General features: G+C 42.3%; 1 protein-coding gene across 1 annotated transcript in view; it reads right to left on the bottom strand.

Annotated features, from left to right (window-relative positions):
* CCDC91 (coiled-coil domain containing 91) overlaps positions 1 to 18,692 on the bottom strand; it is a 210,508-nt gene that overhangs the window by 40,339 nt on the left and 151,477 nt on the right. The window contains exon 12 of the mRNA XM_056134580.1: positions 13,330 to 13,443. Within this exon, the coding sequence (XP_055990555.1) occupies positions 13,330 to 13,443 (114 nt within the window). The remainder of the gene's footprint in view (positions 1 to 13,329; positions 13,444 to 18,692) is intronic.

The following is an 18,692-nucleotide window of genomic DNA, read 5'->3' as shown; positions in this document are numbered from 1 at the left end:
GCACGCAGCCAGCCAGCCTGGCCGAGCCGGGTTCAATTCCTCCGCCCCTCTTGGAGAGCCTGGCAAGCAGTAACAAATCCCAAAATGGAGATGTTACTGGGCCTGCTTGAACAAATCGATGAACAACGAGAAGACAGTGACAGTATCTTTATCAAAATTATTTAATTCCGATTTAATAATCGGAATGAAAAATGGCTTCGAGATGAAACGGCACTCTATCAAATGTCAACAGCACCTTCATATTTAGTTAATTTAGAATTTCTGGCAAGAGGAATGCAGTGATAATAATCTGTTCCCAGGGGTTGTAAACGGATGTGAATACTAGAACCTAAAAACACCTAAACAGTACGGAATCCATGCACGGAATCTCAACGAAACTAGTCAAGGAGGAAGCAAATGAATGAAACAAAATCACCAGGAGAGGAATACAACATTATGATAATAAGAACATCAATTCCAAGGGAGTAAGGAAGGGCTGGTGCTAAAACCAGTATTTCATTAGCCACTTAGCACATTCATTTTTTTTTTAAAGGAACAAAAACAGCTTGGCAGTAGGCTGTCAGGCACATCACGCAGCCAGAATCTGATTCACCTCAGCCACAGAGGGGGGCTGACAGTGAGCACAGTCAGGGAGCCCTCACCCATTCCCCTCTAGGGAGCCAGCTCAGCCCCCAGAGGGACCCGACAGGGCGACAGGGTGAGCCCAGCCTCCAGAGCGGGCGGGGGCACAGAGAGGTCAGGCCAGAGCATGTGAATCAGCCCTGAACAGAATGTCAGGGAAGCTTTCTGTTTTCATATGAGAAGAAAAATACCGCATCTCTTAGAAAATGATTATTTCATGCTGTTTCCAAGGCACTATTAGTTACAAACCAAATTGTTATTTTTGCTATTTTTTCAAAGGAAAAAAAAAACGAAGGCTGAGGAGATATATAAATGGAGAGTAGGCCTATAATAAATCAAACTGATTAAACTTTAAAGCTAAGTGTCGTTTTAGGAGAAAAATAATCACTTTCTGCTGAAAGCTAGAGATTGTACAAATGGGAAGCGGAAAGTGCGCAAAATATTTAAAGATGTTCTTGAACAATAACGCAAAGAATGTAAAGAACTTGTATGTCACAGATATTTAAGATGGTTTAAAATAGTCTTAAACCTAAACGGCGTAAGCTTATAATAGTCTGAATGAGAGGAAGTTATTATATCTCTAAATGTTTTATAAAAACCAATCGTAGCAAAGCCTATAATATTGCCGTTTAATCATTCAGCTCTTCCTGTAAAGGCTAGCAGTTTCGCTGTCCTACCTAGCAAGATTCTACTAAGAGCAGACAGCTACCACAGAGAAGTCTCAGGCAAATACTGGGGTTACACTGCTTAACCCTATTCTAAAATAGAACAAAACTAACTTTTAAGGGAAAATATTCTCCAAGCCAACATAACTTCAAATTTAACAAAATGGATGGTTTTCAAACATAATATGTTTAGGTCATGAGTCAGTGTTCTTAATTTGCTATATAAAAAATTTGTTAGCAATAAACTTGTACATTTGGGTACACGTTAAACTGAAACAACGCTGGAATGTTACTTTCATTCTGTTTTTAAAATTCCTAGAGGAAGTATAATTTTAACGGAGCTTGGCACTGGCCCGTCAGTAAAATGTGCATTAATTCCAAGGATACACTCAGCAAAGGACTTGTAGGAGAACTAAGGAGAATAGTGAGGGTTTTAAACATTGGTGCGAATAAGCTAGATTGGACAAAAGGTCCATAGGTTGCCATGACACCGAATAACAGCCCTCGACTGGCTTTAACAAACAAAACTATCGTTCACTTATCACTGATACCCTATAAGCCTGCGGTCGTTCTAATTTAACAGACCAATTTTGTTGTTCACAGTTTGTAGAAACCTCATTCTAAGAATCTGCCAATCTTTTATGACCACATAACATGGTCATGAATTAGGAAAATACCAGGTTTAATTTGTTTTTTCATATAAACCAAGTTTTAAAACCTTGAAATATTTGATACCAAAACTAGGGAGGTGGAGAGATAGTACAGGGGTCAAAGTACTTGCTTTGCACGTGGCTGACCCGATTCAATCCCTGGGTCCCCTTCCAGTTCCGCGGGTCCCGCTAGGAAACCTGACCCCTGAGCACTGAGCCAGGAGTAAGTCCTGAAGATCACTGGGTCTGGCACCAAACCCAAATAAAAAAAATATCTCATCTAGTAGCTTTTGCAAGGAAAACAAAAAACTCATTACAGATTAAAAAAAAACTATTTAAAAATAATTTTATTTGTACGTAATCTATAAATCGAAGCGATTTTTCAAGTGAGGGAGGCATCTGTACATTAGCCAGTTTTTTCATTTTATCTGGATGATAAGGTAAGTTAAGTAAGGTAAAGGCCCTCCTGTTGATCATCGATTTGCTCGAGCGGGCCCAGTAACGTCTCCATTGGAGACTTTGTTGTTACTGTGTCTGGCATATCGAATACGTCACGGGGAGCTTGCCAGGCTAACATTTAATTTATTCAATGATTTTAAATTTAGATCAAATCACCTTACTTAATAACCATCAGATTTGCTCGAGCGGGCCCAGTAACGTCTCCATTGGAGACTTTGTTGTTACTGTGTCTGGCATATCGAATACTCTCGGTAGCTTGCCGGGCTCTCCGAGAGGGGCGGAGGAATCGAACTCGGGTCGGCCATGTTGGCTGCGTGTAAGGCGAACGCCCTACCCGCTGTGCTATCGCTCCAGCCCGATCAGATAAGTATGATTTATTTAAATGGTTTATACAAACATTAGTTATAAATGATCATTCTGGACAGGAACGGAGTGTTGAAAGTAGGTAAAGGGATCTACATGGTAACCTTTCAACGTCTGTACTGCAAACCATGATGACTAAAAAATGAGAGGGGGAGGGGTGCCTGCCACAGAGGCAGGCCGGGGTTGGGGGTGGCCTGAAGGGGTTGGAGGGAACCCGGGGACACTGGTGCTGGGAAATCACACTGGCGAAGGGACCGGTGTCGGAACACTGTATGACTGAAACGCGAACATGAACAATTTTGAAATGCTCTATCTCATGGTGATTCAATAAAAAATAAGGTTTATACAAAGGTAAAAGATACGATCAAAGAATGTTACTGGAGACAAATATCCTAAATATCTTTTTAAACGACAGTGCGTGAAAGTAAGCCACCTGAGATTTAAAGAATCAACAGATCCCTCCCTTTATTACTTGCAATCAAACAAAATTCTTGACTCTCCTTAGTGAGTATCCAATATAGGGCAGTTATCCAATACTGCCAGCTCTCCATTTTCCTTATCTATAAAACTACACGTGATATTTCCGAGTTGTTTCGAGGATTGAGTGAGACGACACAGCAACCGTATCTTGACTGAACGTGGCACTTAATAAACAGTAGCTGTTTTGTAGTCTCCTAATACAGAACATTCTGCTTTTTAAGCAATGTAGATTTCACAAACATCAGACATTCAGGTTGAACGTTTGACACAAACTACAATTTTTCTCCCTAAATCTGGAACGCAAAACTGGGCAGCGCTGTTACCCCAGAGAAGATCAGAGGAGGCTTCTCCGCATCACTGAGGGCTTCGGACCCTTGCGGTCTCCAGCACTGGCGGAGGGTCGTACTCTCGCTGAGGACAGCGACCGCCTCTGTGGATGTCCCGCACCTGCCCTGTGAGTGCTGCTGTGTGCGGAGCGACACACTGCCCAGGGTTCCAGCCCTGGCATGGTCCCCTCTGCTCCCATCACACACGCGGACACGACAAACGCAACTGGCGTTTCCTAACAGGATGCGTCTCGTGCCACAAGTGGGAAGACTGAAGTCTCGGGCATGCTACTGTTGTGATGTGACTGAGGAAAAGTCCATGTTTTCTATTTTCAATTTCTATTTAAGTTTATTAATTTAATTTCTTTAGTCTATTATCAAGTAATTATTTATTTAATTTCTATTTTTTTTTATTTCAGTGCTTGTGAAATCAGAGTAACAGTTATGAAGGTGATTCTAAGCAACAAATTATACACACACGCGCACACATACATATAAATACTAACTTTAGTTGCTAAACAAGTCTACAATGCTTGTGATGGAGACTCAGGTGACCTTACCCAGTCTGGCAACGCTCCAAGTGAGTGCTTCAGCCCTGTTCTATTGATTTTTCCCCCGGCTCCACACCTCCACAAGAATTCTTTTTTTCTTTTTGGTCATACCCGGCAATGCACAGGCACTCCTGGCTCTGCACTCAGGAGTTACTCCTGGCGGTGCTCAGGGGACCATATGGGATGCTGGGAATCAAACCCGGGTCAGCCGTGTGCAAGGCAAACGCCCTCCCTGCTATGCTATTGCTCTAGTCTCTCCGTAAGTATTTTTAAGACACGAAACAACCCAAATGGAAGTATTCAAACTTACTGTGCATTGATTTTAGAAACCGGTGTTTGGTTTCAACGAAAAGCAGTCTAAAAACAACTTTAATATAGTATAAAAATTGCTGTACCCATCTAGATTTTATATGCACATGCGTACATTTTAGTGTAATTTTTAATTGCAACCTATGTTATAGTCCCTGGAATAGGAATAAGGGGATTTAATCTAAACATTAAGTTTATATCTACAATATCTTCTTGGGCAATCCACTGTTGAAGCGGAACTGATTCAACAGAGTTGCTTCATCAAAGTCCATGACTGTTTTTTCATGTTAAGCTCTTTCCAGGTCATTCTTCTACAGGAAGTGGCGAAATTTAGCAAAATACTTAAGAGGATAAAAATTATTATTAAAGTACAAATAGGGCAGCAACAAATCAAAAAATATATACATATATAGTATATTTTGGGGTAGGCTTCTCAAGCAATAATTGGAGGTCGGGGGGCACTTCTAAAAATATTCTGGGTTCTCTTTGTGGGGGGCTTTGTTTGCCCTTCTCAGGGCTGACTCCTGGCTCTATCCTCAGGGATCACGCTGGCAGGGCTCAGGGGCCCCTATGGGGTACCGGAGATCGAGCCAGGGTCGGCTGTGTGCAAGGTGGACCCATTGGCCAGCTGCTCTGGCCCAACTCCCAGCTGGCAGCTGCTCCAGGAGTCAGTGCCACTAGGGGTGCCCTGGCCCTCAGAGGCCCCTCAGTGCCAGCGTCCCCAGGGTCCCAGCAGGCCAGACCATGGGATACGTGGGATTGTGGGTCCCACCCAGACCCCTGTGCATCTGAGGCAAACACCCTGTCTCATCTCTCAAACCCCTGCGTGGGAGGGAAATATCCAGGGGTTTTGCATATTATATGAAAAAATTTTCAAAAAAAGACATTTAAAAAATAGCAAACATGTATTTAAATCATACCTATATAAACTTTTCCGAAACTACAAAATCTTTAAAAACCTACTTAAAAATTGGTCTCACTTACTTTCTTTGGCTCAAAGATTTTGATTCAAATATTGTATTCTTAGGGCTTCTTTTCTTTTTTTTTTTTTTTTGGGTAACACCCGGCGATGCACAGGGGTTACTCCTGGCTCATGCACTCAGGAATTACTCCTGGCGGTGCTTGGGGGACCATGTGGGATGCTGGGAATTGAACCCAGGTTGGCCATGTGCAAGGCAACGTCCTACCCGCTGTGCTATCGCTCCAGCCCCCAAATATTGTAGTCTTTAAATTTAAGAGAAGAGTAAATTTGTGACCTAGTTAAAAAAAAATGACCGGGTAACATGATTTATACTGGCTCTTTCTGAATAATTTTATTTATTTGTGATTATGCACCCCGCATGGGTACATAAATTAACAAGTTAGAAGGCAAATTTTGATGGCTTGAAAGTATAGGTTTGCACTGTGGGCTAAACACTGTGGGCTGGAGAGGTGAGGCACAGTGGACAGGAGCCATGTCGACTGACCTGTTTCTTGCATGGGCCACTACTGGTCTGCCCTGCACTGCCGGGGTCGTCTGGATGAGGCTGGGGCTGGGCAAACCCAGAAGAACAGCACTTCTCCGCACTCTTGTGTAAAGTAATTACCATGATGCAACCATAAATCGATGTAATTACTACGATTTATACCAGTAATTAAAAAACTTAGAGAAGATCAATCATCAAAGAAAAAGCCACTCACGGTCTTCAGATTTAGCTCTTAGGTATCCTACCTTCCCTATTAAAAATAAGAAACACAAGGCTCACGAGACAGACACTTGTTTTGAAATCATGTTTAAGTCAAGCAACTACAGAACTGACCAGAAACTAACCAGAGCTCATTTCAGTCAAATCAGACTTTTGAACAGACGCGAGGGGCAGATATGAAGACTGGAGCAAACGGAAGTGAACGAGTCTTTTACTCATTCAGAAACGCCGACGACGCTTGACCACAAAGTCTTTGAAGTAAAGATAATTGCTTCTTACTCTTCTCTAAAGATATAAATTAAAAGGATCCTCTCGAGTGAAGATTATTTTCCTGGAGGTGATTTAGAAAATACAGGACATAATCCTGGTTCTTAGGAGGGAAAAAAAAATAATCTTTTATTACATTTGGATGAGATTTTATTTTTTGGGAATCACTGCTTGGCTGTGAGCAGTCGTTGCTGAATGACATTCACACTTCCTCCCTCACAGCGAGCTCAAGTGTAACCCTCTTAATTTGTGGGATGGTTTGGAACCCTTCATTCTAATCCAAGGGCCATAGGTCGCTATAAACCACAAATTCTTCCTCCCAGGGGAAGTGTCAGGGGATGTGGTCTCTCGCCCCCCCCCCCCCCCCCCCACTCCTTTCTCTCTTTCAACAATTTCCTTAAGTCTACAGTTATGGCTCTAATGACCAGACCTAACATGCTATAATGCCTAATTTGGCAATTAGTATCAAGAGAAATCCTTTCTAGAATAGCAAACATGCGAGAATTTTAGTTGTCTATTCATAATAACGGATTGATGAAAACAAAATAAGCATTTTTGATAAGAGAATAAGGAAGAATTTTTTGAATAACATGTATCAGTAATCTCTTACGTAGACGAAAAATACCCAGGAAATATTAAGAAACCTCCGTCATATTTTAAAGGGCCGATAGAGAGGGAGAAAACTACCCCAGAGATGGTTTTGATGAACGGAGTTAGAGGTTGACAAACTTTTCTGTCAGAGGCTGAATATCTTAGTTCAGGTGGGACCTCTCGGGTCTCTTAACTATTCTCCTCTGCTGGAGGACCAGGAAACCCATGACAGACCAAAACATCAACGCACGGTCTGGCTATGTTTCCGGCAAACGTTATTTACGAAAGCAGGCGGGAAAGGAGAGCTGACAGCAGGGCTACACGCGACAGCCTCGTACCTGGAATTCAGACTGATCGAGGGGTGTCTGAGGGACAATGTCCACCTTCATAAAACGACTTTCCACTGCAATTCATTACATTGATCTATTTCTATATTCAGAGAAGTTACATTCTTAAATATCCTTAGGCTCTCCCTCCCTCCTTTCCTATTTATTTATTTATTTATGGCTTTTTGGCCACTCCTCGTATGCTCAGGGATTACTCCTGGCTCTGCACTCAGGAATCCCTCCTGGCGGGCTCAAATGGGAGACCAAATGGGATGCCGGGGATCGAACCCGGGTCCACTGTGTGCAAGGCAACTTAGGTTTTCTTGTTTATATTTTCATCCCTAGCAAACAGGTGATAGTGGAACTCTCTATGCTCACTACACAATTCTGTCCCGTGGGCAGCCCCAGGACAGCAGCCGCTAACCCCGGCCCCCAGGGATGGGGCAAGTGCATTAGGATCCGAGCCCCAGAGCCCCAGACCTGCCCAGCACCGTTCCCAATGGAGAGAATCCTCGCTCAATCCCTCCCACGACACACTGAGGTCCAGCAGAACCTCTGCTTTCTCCTCATCCTTTTTTAAAAACTCTGATTCCTCTAGTTTGGGTCACGTGTTTGCAACAGGCTGGTGCTTGTGGCTTTGATGGGTGCAGTTACATGCGCCAACGTCCTGTGTTAATTCTGGGAAAATGACGTTTTTACCACTTCACATGAAGACTGTGAGATTGGGTACTGTAAAGGATTAGAATTCAATTAATACACAATTTATAAATTCAATATAATACATTTTGAGCTAAAAGATACACTTTGCATGTGAATTCTTAAAATAACTCAAAAAACATACAAGGAAGGAAGTTTTGTCATTGGAACTGGCCCGGTATAAAACATATTTGATATTTTTCTGCTCGGTCATTTAAAAGGATCTTCTTTTTTGCATATGATTACATATTTTTTGTTATTATGACTTATACTAATGGTATAAATACCGTGCATCCAAATTATTCAATGAAGTTACCTGTAATTATGATTTGCTGAATTGTGCACATAAGTATACCTTTTTCTATCCAAGACGCTTAGATAAGATGATCTAAATATTTATTAAGGTTTGAGCTATTAAGGTTTGGTGACATAAAATTGAGTGCATACAAAATTGGAAATAGCACTTGAAAGTAAAATGTTTCCTAGTCTAAATTCAGTTTTAAGATTAGCATTAATTTTAGTTCTAAGCAGAATCCCAACACTTAAAAGAAATGAATCGCTGATTAAACACTGTTGGTTGTAGTTTCACAAAGAATTGTTTGCGTTACTTGCCACGGTATTTCTCCACGTGTTATTCTCCACGGTAATTTCATTCCACTGCATTTTTTTTAATATAGGATAAGTTGTAATTATCTGAAAAGTTAGACATTTCGATTTTTATTCTGTAATTTTTTAAAAAATAAAAAAGAACGGGTTGGAGAGATAGTACAGGTGGTCAGATGCTTCTCTTGTAAGCATCTAAGATGGGTTCATTCAAATACCTGGAACCACATATGGTCCTCCCATCACTGCTAGGAGTGATCCCTGAGCACTGAGCCGGGAGTAAACTTTGAGCATCAGTGGGCCTGGCCTGCAAAACCAAAGTAACAGAGATAAAAATAAATGTATGAAAGAAAAGATCTCTTCCAGTGATTTCAGTGAAGGGTAAGATAATGTTAGAAGGAGAGGTTATTAAGACAGAAGAACTAACCCAACATTAGTTCCTCTCAAAGAATTCTGTAACGAAAGAGGCTGCAAAGCCAGGCTAGAAGGAACCAAGTTCTAAGGGGCTTTTGAGGTGTCTAATTGTGAACATCTGAAGTTGACTCTCTACTTTAGAAAAGCTGGAGAGAAGAAAGGAAAATTTTTGTTCTGGAAAAGTGTAAAAACTCTGATGCAAACAGAGTTCCAATCTCCCAAAGGAAGTGGGAGATCTGAGCTGCCTAATTTAGTCTTCTGGAAAGAGAGAAGGAGATTATGAATTTGTTGAAAAAAAAATAGTTTCATCTGAGTATTATTCTACAAGCTATAAGACATATACTATTTTTTGTGGAGAAGTGCCAAGCCCAAAGATATTCATAAAAATTAACATGAAATACGGAAATTCAGTTTTGGAAAGTATACAGTGAATCTTAAGTTTTAAAGTTATTTAGCAATTAATTGATGTTTTTCTTTCAGACATTTGAGCCACTTTCCTTTTTGTATAGCTTTTTCCATTTTTAGAGACCAATTCAAATATTAAAAGTATTTCATAATGTGTTATTTATAAAACTCAAATCCCAAACAAGCTGGGAGTAATAAACTTGCTACAAGTATTATGTTAAACTGTGTTAATCTTCTATGAGTTTAGTAATAAGAGCTGGATAATTTTAGAATCACATTGCAAATTAAAGAGGTAAAAGAATGCCAATCATTGATGTGAACAGCATATTTCTGATTAGGAAAAATAATGCTAGTTGGAACTCCTGAGATTTTTTCCCAGATCCACTGAAACTGTTAGTAATTGCACTATACATTTATTGAGTCCCTCCTTATCTGTTTTATAGTACGTATTAACTAATCATAGTTCTCTTAAGACGGATATTAGATTTATTTCCACTAACATATAAAGAGAGGGAAGCAGAACTTCGATAAGAATATAATTAAGTTATCATGACTTTGTTCTTGTTCCTTCATGAATATTTCTGTGACAATTGGTTTAAGCTCTAGAATACAAATGAACAATAAATTCTGAATATGATTTCCAAGAAAATAACTGAAATGAAAAGGTCTCTCCAATGATCTGTAATGGTTAATTTACCATATTAAATTAATATTACCATTAAATTACTATTCTCACATAGAGACCAGAACACACCAGTAAAGGTGCTTTTTGCTCTTTTGCATTTTAAGCATCTTTTGGGGACAGCCATATTAATTTTTTTCTATAGAAAAGTACTATTATTTTTACCTTTTAAAAACCATTTAAAAATAAGCATAAATTTTAAATAGTCAAATTCAAATATACGGAACTACCGTTATACCTCACTCAACAGAGAATTAACCCCAACCAAAGTTCAAGAGCCAATCTGGCATTTGGGTCTCGCTACTAAAAGCCGCCTGAAGTTGCTCAGATCAACCAGGGCCTACGTGGAAGGGGCCTTCTCGGGCCCTCAAACAGCTCAAGGGGTTCTAGCTGCCTTCGTCTCTCCTCAGCGTCCCCCAGAGCAGACTGTGAGAGAGAACCCAAATATTGCTCTGAACCCATGGAGCTGGCATGACTTGCAACTTCTCTCCCAACACCAAGAGCCACGTGAGACGCCTGCTGACTTGGAACATGTCTCACACAGGTGACCAGGGAAACCAGAAAATGATTCCTTCTGCCACGTTTCCCAGCGTGCAAAAGAAGGAAAGCAAAACGGCCACTGAAACCACCGTCTTACTAGAATGCCCCGGTCTTCCCAGGTCAGGGAAAAACACACTTTTCCTCCTCCAAATCTAATCAGGTGCTCTCGAACCCCAATCCACCTCTGCCAGGGCCCAGTTAGTATGAAGTGAGTATGAGATTTCACTCCATCCTGTCATCGTAGGTACACACACCCGTTGCCAGCAAGAAGACGTCACGGACGCCAGACGTTAACCCACGGACCCTGTAAGTATTTCAAGGGATGAAATCTCTAGGGGGAAATGCTGCAGGCAGATGCGGTTTTTAGGAAATAATTAAACGAGAAGAAAATGACGAGCCTCTAAGCAGTCCAAAAAAAAGTTCTGGTGCCAAAAGGAGAGAGAGAACAGGAGGGAATGCCCTGCCACAGAGGCAGGGTAGGATGGGGGATAGGGAATGGGAGGGATATTGGGATCATTGGTGGTGAAGAATGGGCACTGGTGGAGGGATGGGTACTGGATCATTGTATAACTGAAACTCAAGCACAAAAATTTGTAAGTCTGCAACTGTACCTCATGGTGTTTCTCTAATAAAAATTAAAAAAAAAAAGGCACGGGGAGCGCTTCCCTTAGAGATGTGAGTCCTAATCTCCTTCGAGAGAGAAACTCAGGTACCACCTGGAAAGTGTGGACCCTCAGGAGAAGGGGAGGGTCCAGGAGACTCTAAACGTCCTGAAAATTATGTTACCCAACACGAAAGGACCACTGGGAGTCCAAGGCTGTCGCTGTGACAACACCAGATTCACTCTCATGTGGGCAGAGAACTCCGGGCCAAGATAATTTGGAGAAATTGTATATTGCCTCCTCCTAAGCCACGCTCTGCTTTTTTCCACCCTGGAGAAGCCCGTGTTTTCTCCAGAACACATATGGTAACCCTCTTTTTCTCTCCCCTCACACTTTAATAAATCTATTTTAATAAAATTCTTTTGCTTCACTAAAAAAAAATAAAATCTAATGAATGGACTTGCTTTGATATATCATATTTTATATGGCTTTAGTGCTTGAATAAGGATGGGAATACATTATTAAGAAATGATGATTTTGTTAAGGACGACAGACCTGGAAGGCATCTTGAATTTATTTCATCTGGGATCTTTCACTATTGATTTCCTATATTATTGGAATACACAGTCATTCTTTCACAAAGCAGGTCTACTTCTGAACCAGACTGTTTCAAATAAACTCATGGCATCCATATGGAACCTGGAGTTTTCTGAGACTGTCTCAACTTCCTAAAACGTCAAGGGACTATTTCTGGCCTACAGTCTCCTCCTCATTGCGGGGGTAGGCATCTATCAATAATTTGCCTGGGTGAAACTATTTTTAAAAACACCTCGAGATGTGATACACCAAGATCTGATTCCACTTCAATGAGCGTTAATTTGTCTGGGAAGCCTACTTAGCAATTTCTGCTCTGCTGACAAATTCTCTTTCGTCGAAGCCTAATGATAGTTATTGAGGGGTAAGAATTTTCTTTGTACTGAAGCAAATCTGACTTCAAACTAAGAGTACAGAACTAGCGGGGTGTCGTGAGCTTTGATTATACTCCTGGCCTCCCAACTTAGCTGCCAAGTGACGGGTAATAACTTCTATTTTCTGTTTTGCCATTGTAGCTATCATTAAGTTTAGATAGTACATTTCACATTTTTTCAGACATACTATTTTATGTAATTGTTACACCGCACATGAGCTAAGTGTTCCATGGTTATATACTGAAACCTAAAATTATAAGACTATATTTTATACAATCCCTAAGTGTTACATAATTACCAAATTTGTTGTATAATTTATGATAAAATAGTTGTAGATTTCTCAGTACGTATCAATGAATCTTAAATTGTTTCTCATCTGGCGTATTAAGAAGAGTAATCATTTGCTGAAAAGATCACAAAGCAAGTTTGACCCAGTGTTTTCGGCCGCTGCTCATGGCCACCTACTAAAACCACGTCTCAGTGTGGGGCATTCACCCTGGACAGCCTTGGGACGGCCGTCTAAGCGCTGGAAGCATCTGGATCAAGCTTCTGCGACCAAACCGTGGCCGGAGTCTTAATCTGCTAACGGCCAGAAAGTCCATTAGAACATCAGTGGTCGTAGGAGAGACATCTAAGGAGTACATGCGAATTGATGTAAATAGTATGAAAAATTAATAAAGGGAAAAAAAAACCTAGAAACCTCCAACTGTCTACATTTCTCCCAAGTATGAAGTGAAGCTGCAAAACCTGAACGTGATTCCCAGCTGTCCATGGAGAAACTACGAGGGTTCCTTTTTTTTTTTTTTTTTTTTTAACTTTTTGGGTCACACCTGGCAACGCACAGGGGTTACTCCTGGCTCTGCACTCAGGAATCACTCCTGGCAGTGCTCGGGGGACCCTATGGGATGCTGGGAATCAAACCTGGGTCGGCCGCGTGCCAGGCAAATGCCCTCCCCGCTGTGCTATCGCTTCAGCCCAGAGTGCTGCTTTTTGGGTTGGGATCTGGGCTTGTGATTCTGGACACAGTGACTGATTACTGCATCGCAGCAGGAAAATGAACTTAGAGACTCCTCCATCTGACACCAGAGACACTGCGTGGGGCTGACTGGGGTCGGAGGAGACTTACTCTTTTCTGTTCCTTTATATACTCTATCAGCTCGTCTCTCGTTCTTCTCACGGCCTCTTCCACAGCCTTTTCGCTTCGTTTCTGCTCTTCCATTATTGCCGCCTTCACCGTTTCCTGTGTGGAGAAGGAGGAGAGTCAGTGGGGGGGGGGGGGGGGGGGGTGAGCCCGGGAGGTCCTGCCCATTTCACAGAAGCTGAAATTTCTCTCCAGGGCCTTGAGCTCGGTCTGTTCAAAGCCTATCTTTTAAAACAGGAGTAAGAACTTGCCAGACCTTTGGGAATCTGAGATGCCACGGAATTCACTTTTCTAAACTGAATGCAAAGGAACCGTAATGGAATAAGCCGCTTACTGCAGGGAGCGCCGGGGGCCCCGGTGGCCTGGGAGAACATTCGTCTGATGTCTGCATGATGGATGGCCTTCCTGTACTTTGCGCTATCCACAGAAGACTTCCAACTTGTGTTTATTCTTCCAAGAACACCCTAACGCTCGAGCTGTTTTATTCACGTTTAATTTTCCCATCATACAATAATCAAGTGTGGTCTGGGTGGGAAGATTTACAACTTCGCTGGGTCCTTCTGCCAGGTTAAGATGTTGAGGGCCTGGACACTATGAATGGGAGGCAAAAGTTCTACCCTGAAAGCTAATCTTTGAAAACGAGAACTCTAGGGAGAAAAGTGGTACTCCCCGTGTCACTGAAATGGTAATTAAATACCTGGGAGATTTCAGAGAAAAAGAAAGCTAAAATTTTGAAAAAGAATTTTACTTCTGGAAAAAAAGCAAAAAACAACCATTTTCGAATGCAATTATTTCATGTTCAGGAGTGAATCCACAAGACAAACTTCCTTCATTTCCTCTACATACATTATCTTATTGCTAGAAAATGCCTTGACATTTCTCAGGAGGACTTTTCTTTTTCTTTTTAATTTTTTTTTTATTAGTGAAACACCATGAGGTACAGTTGTAGATTTACAATTTTTTGTGCTTGGGTTTGATTATACAATGATCAAATACCCATCCCTCCACCAGTGCCCATTTTCCACCACCATGGATAATATCCCTCCCACCCCCACCCCCTCATCCCCCCCTGCCTCTGTGGCAGGGCAATCCCCTGTGTTCTCTCTCTCCTTTTGGGTGTTGTGGTCTGCAAAAGAGGCATTGAGTGGCAAACATGTTCAGTCCATAGTCCACTTTCGACATGCATCTCCCCTCCTGGGAGGATCCTCAGGAGGACTTTTCAACCAATTTTGGACACATTTATAACCCAAAAAATACAAAACAATATTAAAGAGTTCTATATCCTGAATATATTTACTATGGAAAATTAAAATTATAGAACAATATGAACATGGAATAATATATAAAGACAGTCTTGTGTGAAGAGAATGTAATTGAAACTTTACTTACTACTTTGTAATTGGCATTATTTACTCAAAATTTATTTTTATTATGGGGTTAGAGGACGATCTGACTTGGACCACACCTGGTGGCACTGAGAGCTTACTCCTACATCTGTGCTCAGGGCTTATTCCTCAGTGCTCAGGGATCATTCTTAGTGGTACCCAGGGGACATACATGGTACCAGACAGAAACGGAGTTGGGGGGTGCACCTTACTCTGACTATCCCTCTGACCCCTATTCGTTGTTTTCAGTGCTATATATTCTTCTTTCATAAGATGGTTTATATTATATGGATTTATAATTTTATGATCAATAATTTACTTGTTTTTAATAATGCAGTAAGAAAGTACACATATATGTATCTTTAAGGCATTTTATATTCTTTCGTAGTATGGTTTATATTGTATTATATGGGCATATAATTTTACTTTGGTAATTCATGGCTTACTTCTTTTTTTATAACACAGCAATAAAGCATACACATACATATCTTGGTAGTGCCTGTCAGGCATTCTACAGAATTCAAGAAACTGAATAATTCTGGCTAAAACAATGAGCTCTGAGAACAAAAAGTATGAGCTCTCTTAGGGCATTTCATAATCATTTTCCTCATTGGTAACCCAAGAGAATGGGTATTTTCTTGTGTCCTTTATTCTACTTAATCCCATTGGGTTTTAAACTGCTCAATTACTTGTTGGAGAAGGACATCTAACTTTATTCTGCACAGTTTGCTTATTTGCTATTGGGGTCATGCTGGCAGTGCTCAGGGGTCCCTCCTAGCGGGCTCAGGGGACTATATGGGGTGCAGGGGATGGAACGTGGGTTGGCTGTGTGCGAGACCTACTTGCTGTACCTGATCTGGTCCGTGATTTGATCCCTGATTTAGAAAAAGATTTTGTGATATGTGACAATTTTTGTAAAAATACCAACTATACATATATATATATGTATGTATATAACTATATCCGGATATATCCGGGTGCCAGGGTTCTATTAGGATCTGTGCGAGAACCTCATATGATGATTTGATAGTCTACCATCGAGGTACAGCCCCGGCCCCTCAGCAACAGACATGGAACAGCACAGACACAGGATGAAGCAATTCCTCTCAAAAATCATCTTAGCTCATGCTCTCTCCCTACTTACACTGTATACTCTCAACATCTTCGATTCCCGATTAACCCATGAAATCTTTTTCCAAATCTGAGCACTGCCATCATGGCGCAGTCAGGCAGCCATCCATCTGTCCTGCGTCACAGTCAGGCGGACATCCATCTGTCCTGGGGTCGCCTCAGGCAGCCGTCCGTCTGTCCTGGGTCAGAGTCAGGCAGTCGTCTGTCTGTCCTAGGTCACAGTCAGGCAGCCGTCCGTCTGTCCTGGGTCAGAGTCAGGCAGTCGTCTGTCTGTCCTAGGTCACAGTCAGGCAGCTGTCCGTCTGTCCTGGGGTCGCATCAGCCCCTGGCTACAGAGACTCTGCTCTCTCCTTTGCCTAAAGATGTACCTGACCTTCAAATTTCACCCTTACTCTGACTAGCTGCGGGTTCTGAGGCTAGAAATTCTGTCGTTTTAAATGCCAGTGAGAAGGCTGGTCACATTCTGATTTCTCGCCATTTGATTAGACTTTCCCTCTAATAACTGTATATATATATTTTTTATTCCGTTTCCCAATGATTTCTTATTGAGAAATACGATTATTACTAAAGTAGTAATTTTTTAATGAAAAAATTTCAGGGGCCGGGGTGATAGTACAGCAGGTAGGGTTCTCCTGCCTTGCACACCGCCAACCCAGGTTTGATCCCTGGCACCCAAAGGGTCCCCCGAGCCCACCGGGAGTAATTCTGAGTGCAGAGTCAGGAGGAACCCTTGAGCACCACTGGGTGTGGCCAAAACAAAGGGACATATAAGATTATTTCTTTTGAGAGGGACAGGTCTAACCCGAAACCCCTGTTCCCTCATCTGGAAAGGTGTCCGGCATTCAAGCTTGGGAGATTCACAGTAACTACCACCACCACCACTAATGATCATGTATCATCAGATCCTTCGTTTTTACTATTTTTATGCTCAAAAGCCTGACTAATGAATCTCATGAAATGGTTGTCTCATTTCCTGTTCTTCTCACTCCCCTTTTCCCTTGTTTCATAACTTTGCGCTCATTCTCTAGAAAGAACGTCATCTTCCAACAGGACCTCTAGGGTAATTTTTCCCCATTAAAATTCTTCAAACGTGAGCCGGCCCTTTCCTCCCCACCCCAACGGGACCCCAAGTCATCGCTCACGAACGGCCTCTCTGGCTCCTGATCAAGCTGCTTAATGGCCATGATCCAAGAGACTCAGAAACAAATCTTGGAACCCAGTGGTTTTTGGCAGAAATGCATCCAGACACCACAGTAGGTTACTGTCGCCGGGCCACCCCAGGGGGGAAAGGGTGTTGTCCCTCTGCCTGCTCCCCCTATGCGGCTCGGTGGCCACCATCCTTCTGAGGCTACTGGACAGTCAGGTTTGGGCCCTCAGTGAGGAGACACGTGGGGCCTCATGGGATGGGGGTGGAGCCGGCCCTTTCTTCCCCATCCCAACGAGACCCCGAGTTGCCGCCCATGAATGGCCTTTCTGGCTCCTGATCAAGCTTCTTAATGGCCACGATCCCAGAGACTCAGGAACAAATCTTGGAACCCAGCAGGTTTTGGCAGAAATCCCTCCAGATTTAATTGTTACAATTTCGGATTTTCAAAATCACGCGGCCACTACTGCAGCCATGCGACCTCATATGTAATTCATAACCAGCAATAGAAAACAAATTGCCTACAGTTGCCTTTTCAGCAGATCTGAGTGTTGGGGTAAAATCCCAAATTTAATAATGGTGGGTCTGGTGTCAAAATATTGAATGTGATCAAGTAGAGAGAGAGTACTGTGGAAACCATCTGCCCCATAGGTAGGAGGAGGGTGTGCGATGGGGGTATACTGGGGTTTTGGGAGTGGAGAACGGGTACTGGTGAAGGTACGGGTGTTACATTGTATGACCAAGACTTAAACCTGAAAGCTTTGTAACTGCTCTCATGGTGATTCAATAAAAAAATAAATAAATAAAATAAAAATAAATGAAATTTTTTAAACGTGAAAAATAGTAGCGGCTCCCTGTTTCAGATATAAACACACTATGCCCAGAGTTCGTCAGTGAGTACAAGACACCGAGCCTTCTCCTTCTCCGTGGATGCCCGCTCTGCAGCTCATCCCACGCTGAAGCATGATTACAGGGGTGCTTTAGGGACCGGGATGTCACAGCTGGTCGGGGCGGCTACTTCCTTGGGCAGCTTCTCATCACAACATCTTTGGTCTTTTGTTTTGAGTTTTCTGGATTCCTCCAGAAATCTTCCCACTTCATGTCTGGCTGTGAGCACTGTGGGATGAGAGCTCACGGGAATGGCAAGGTTCTTAATAACCCCCTAAAAATCCTTAAAAAAAATGCCCAAGCCCTCCCACTCCTCCTTAGCCACTTTATTAGTATCAAGACCTTTCCTGGGCTTGGCAACCCCCGGGCCCCCATCCTGAGACCCTCTACTTAGTCCCACCCCTAAGAGAACAAGTTTGAAGAGATTGCATTTTGAAGAGATTTAGTCTTTACCTCCCTCCTTAGACTGGATTTGTAGATGTGGAGGAAGAACAGTTGAGTCCAAGCAATGACAAGTAGCCCGGTGGCACTGTCCTCCCGTTGTTCATGGATTTGCTCGAGCGGGCCCAGTAATGTCTCCATCGTGAGACTGGTTGTTACTGTGTTTGGCATATCGAATACGTCACGGGGAGCTTGCCAGGCTCTGCCGTACGGGCGAGATACTCTCGGTAGCTTGCCGGGCTCTCTGAGAGGGGCGAAGGAATTGAACCCAGCTCAGGTGCACACAAGGCAAACACCCTACCGCTGTGCTATCACTCCACCCTATTCCACAAAATATATATGATATATACAAGTTATAT

The sequence above is a fragment of the Sorex fumeus genome, unplaced genomic scaffold (assembly GCF_029834395.1).
Source record: "Sorex fumeus unplaced genomic scaffold, SorFum_2.1 ptg000100l, whole genome shotgun sequence".
NCBI classification, from domain to species: Eukaryota; Metazoa; Chordata; class Mammalia; order Eulipotyphla; family Soricidae; genus Sorex; species Sorex fumeus.
The sequence above is the reverse complement of the archived record's forward strand: the minus strand, read 5'-3'. Positions and strand labels throughout refer to the sequence as shown.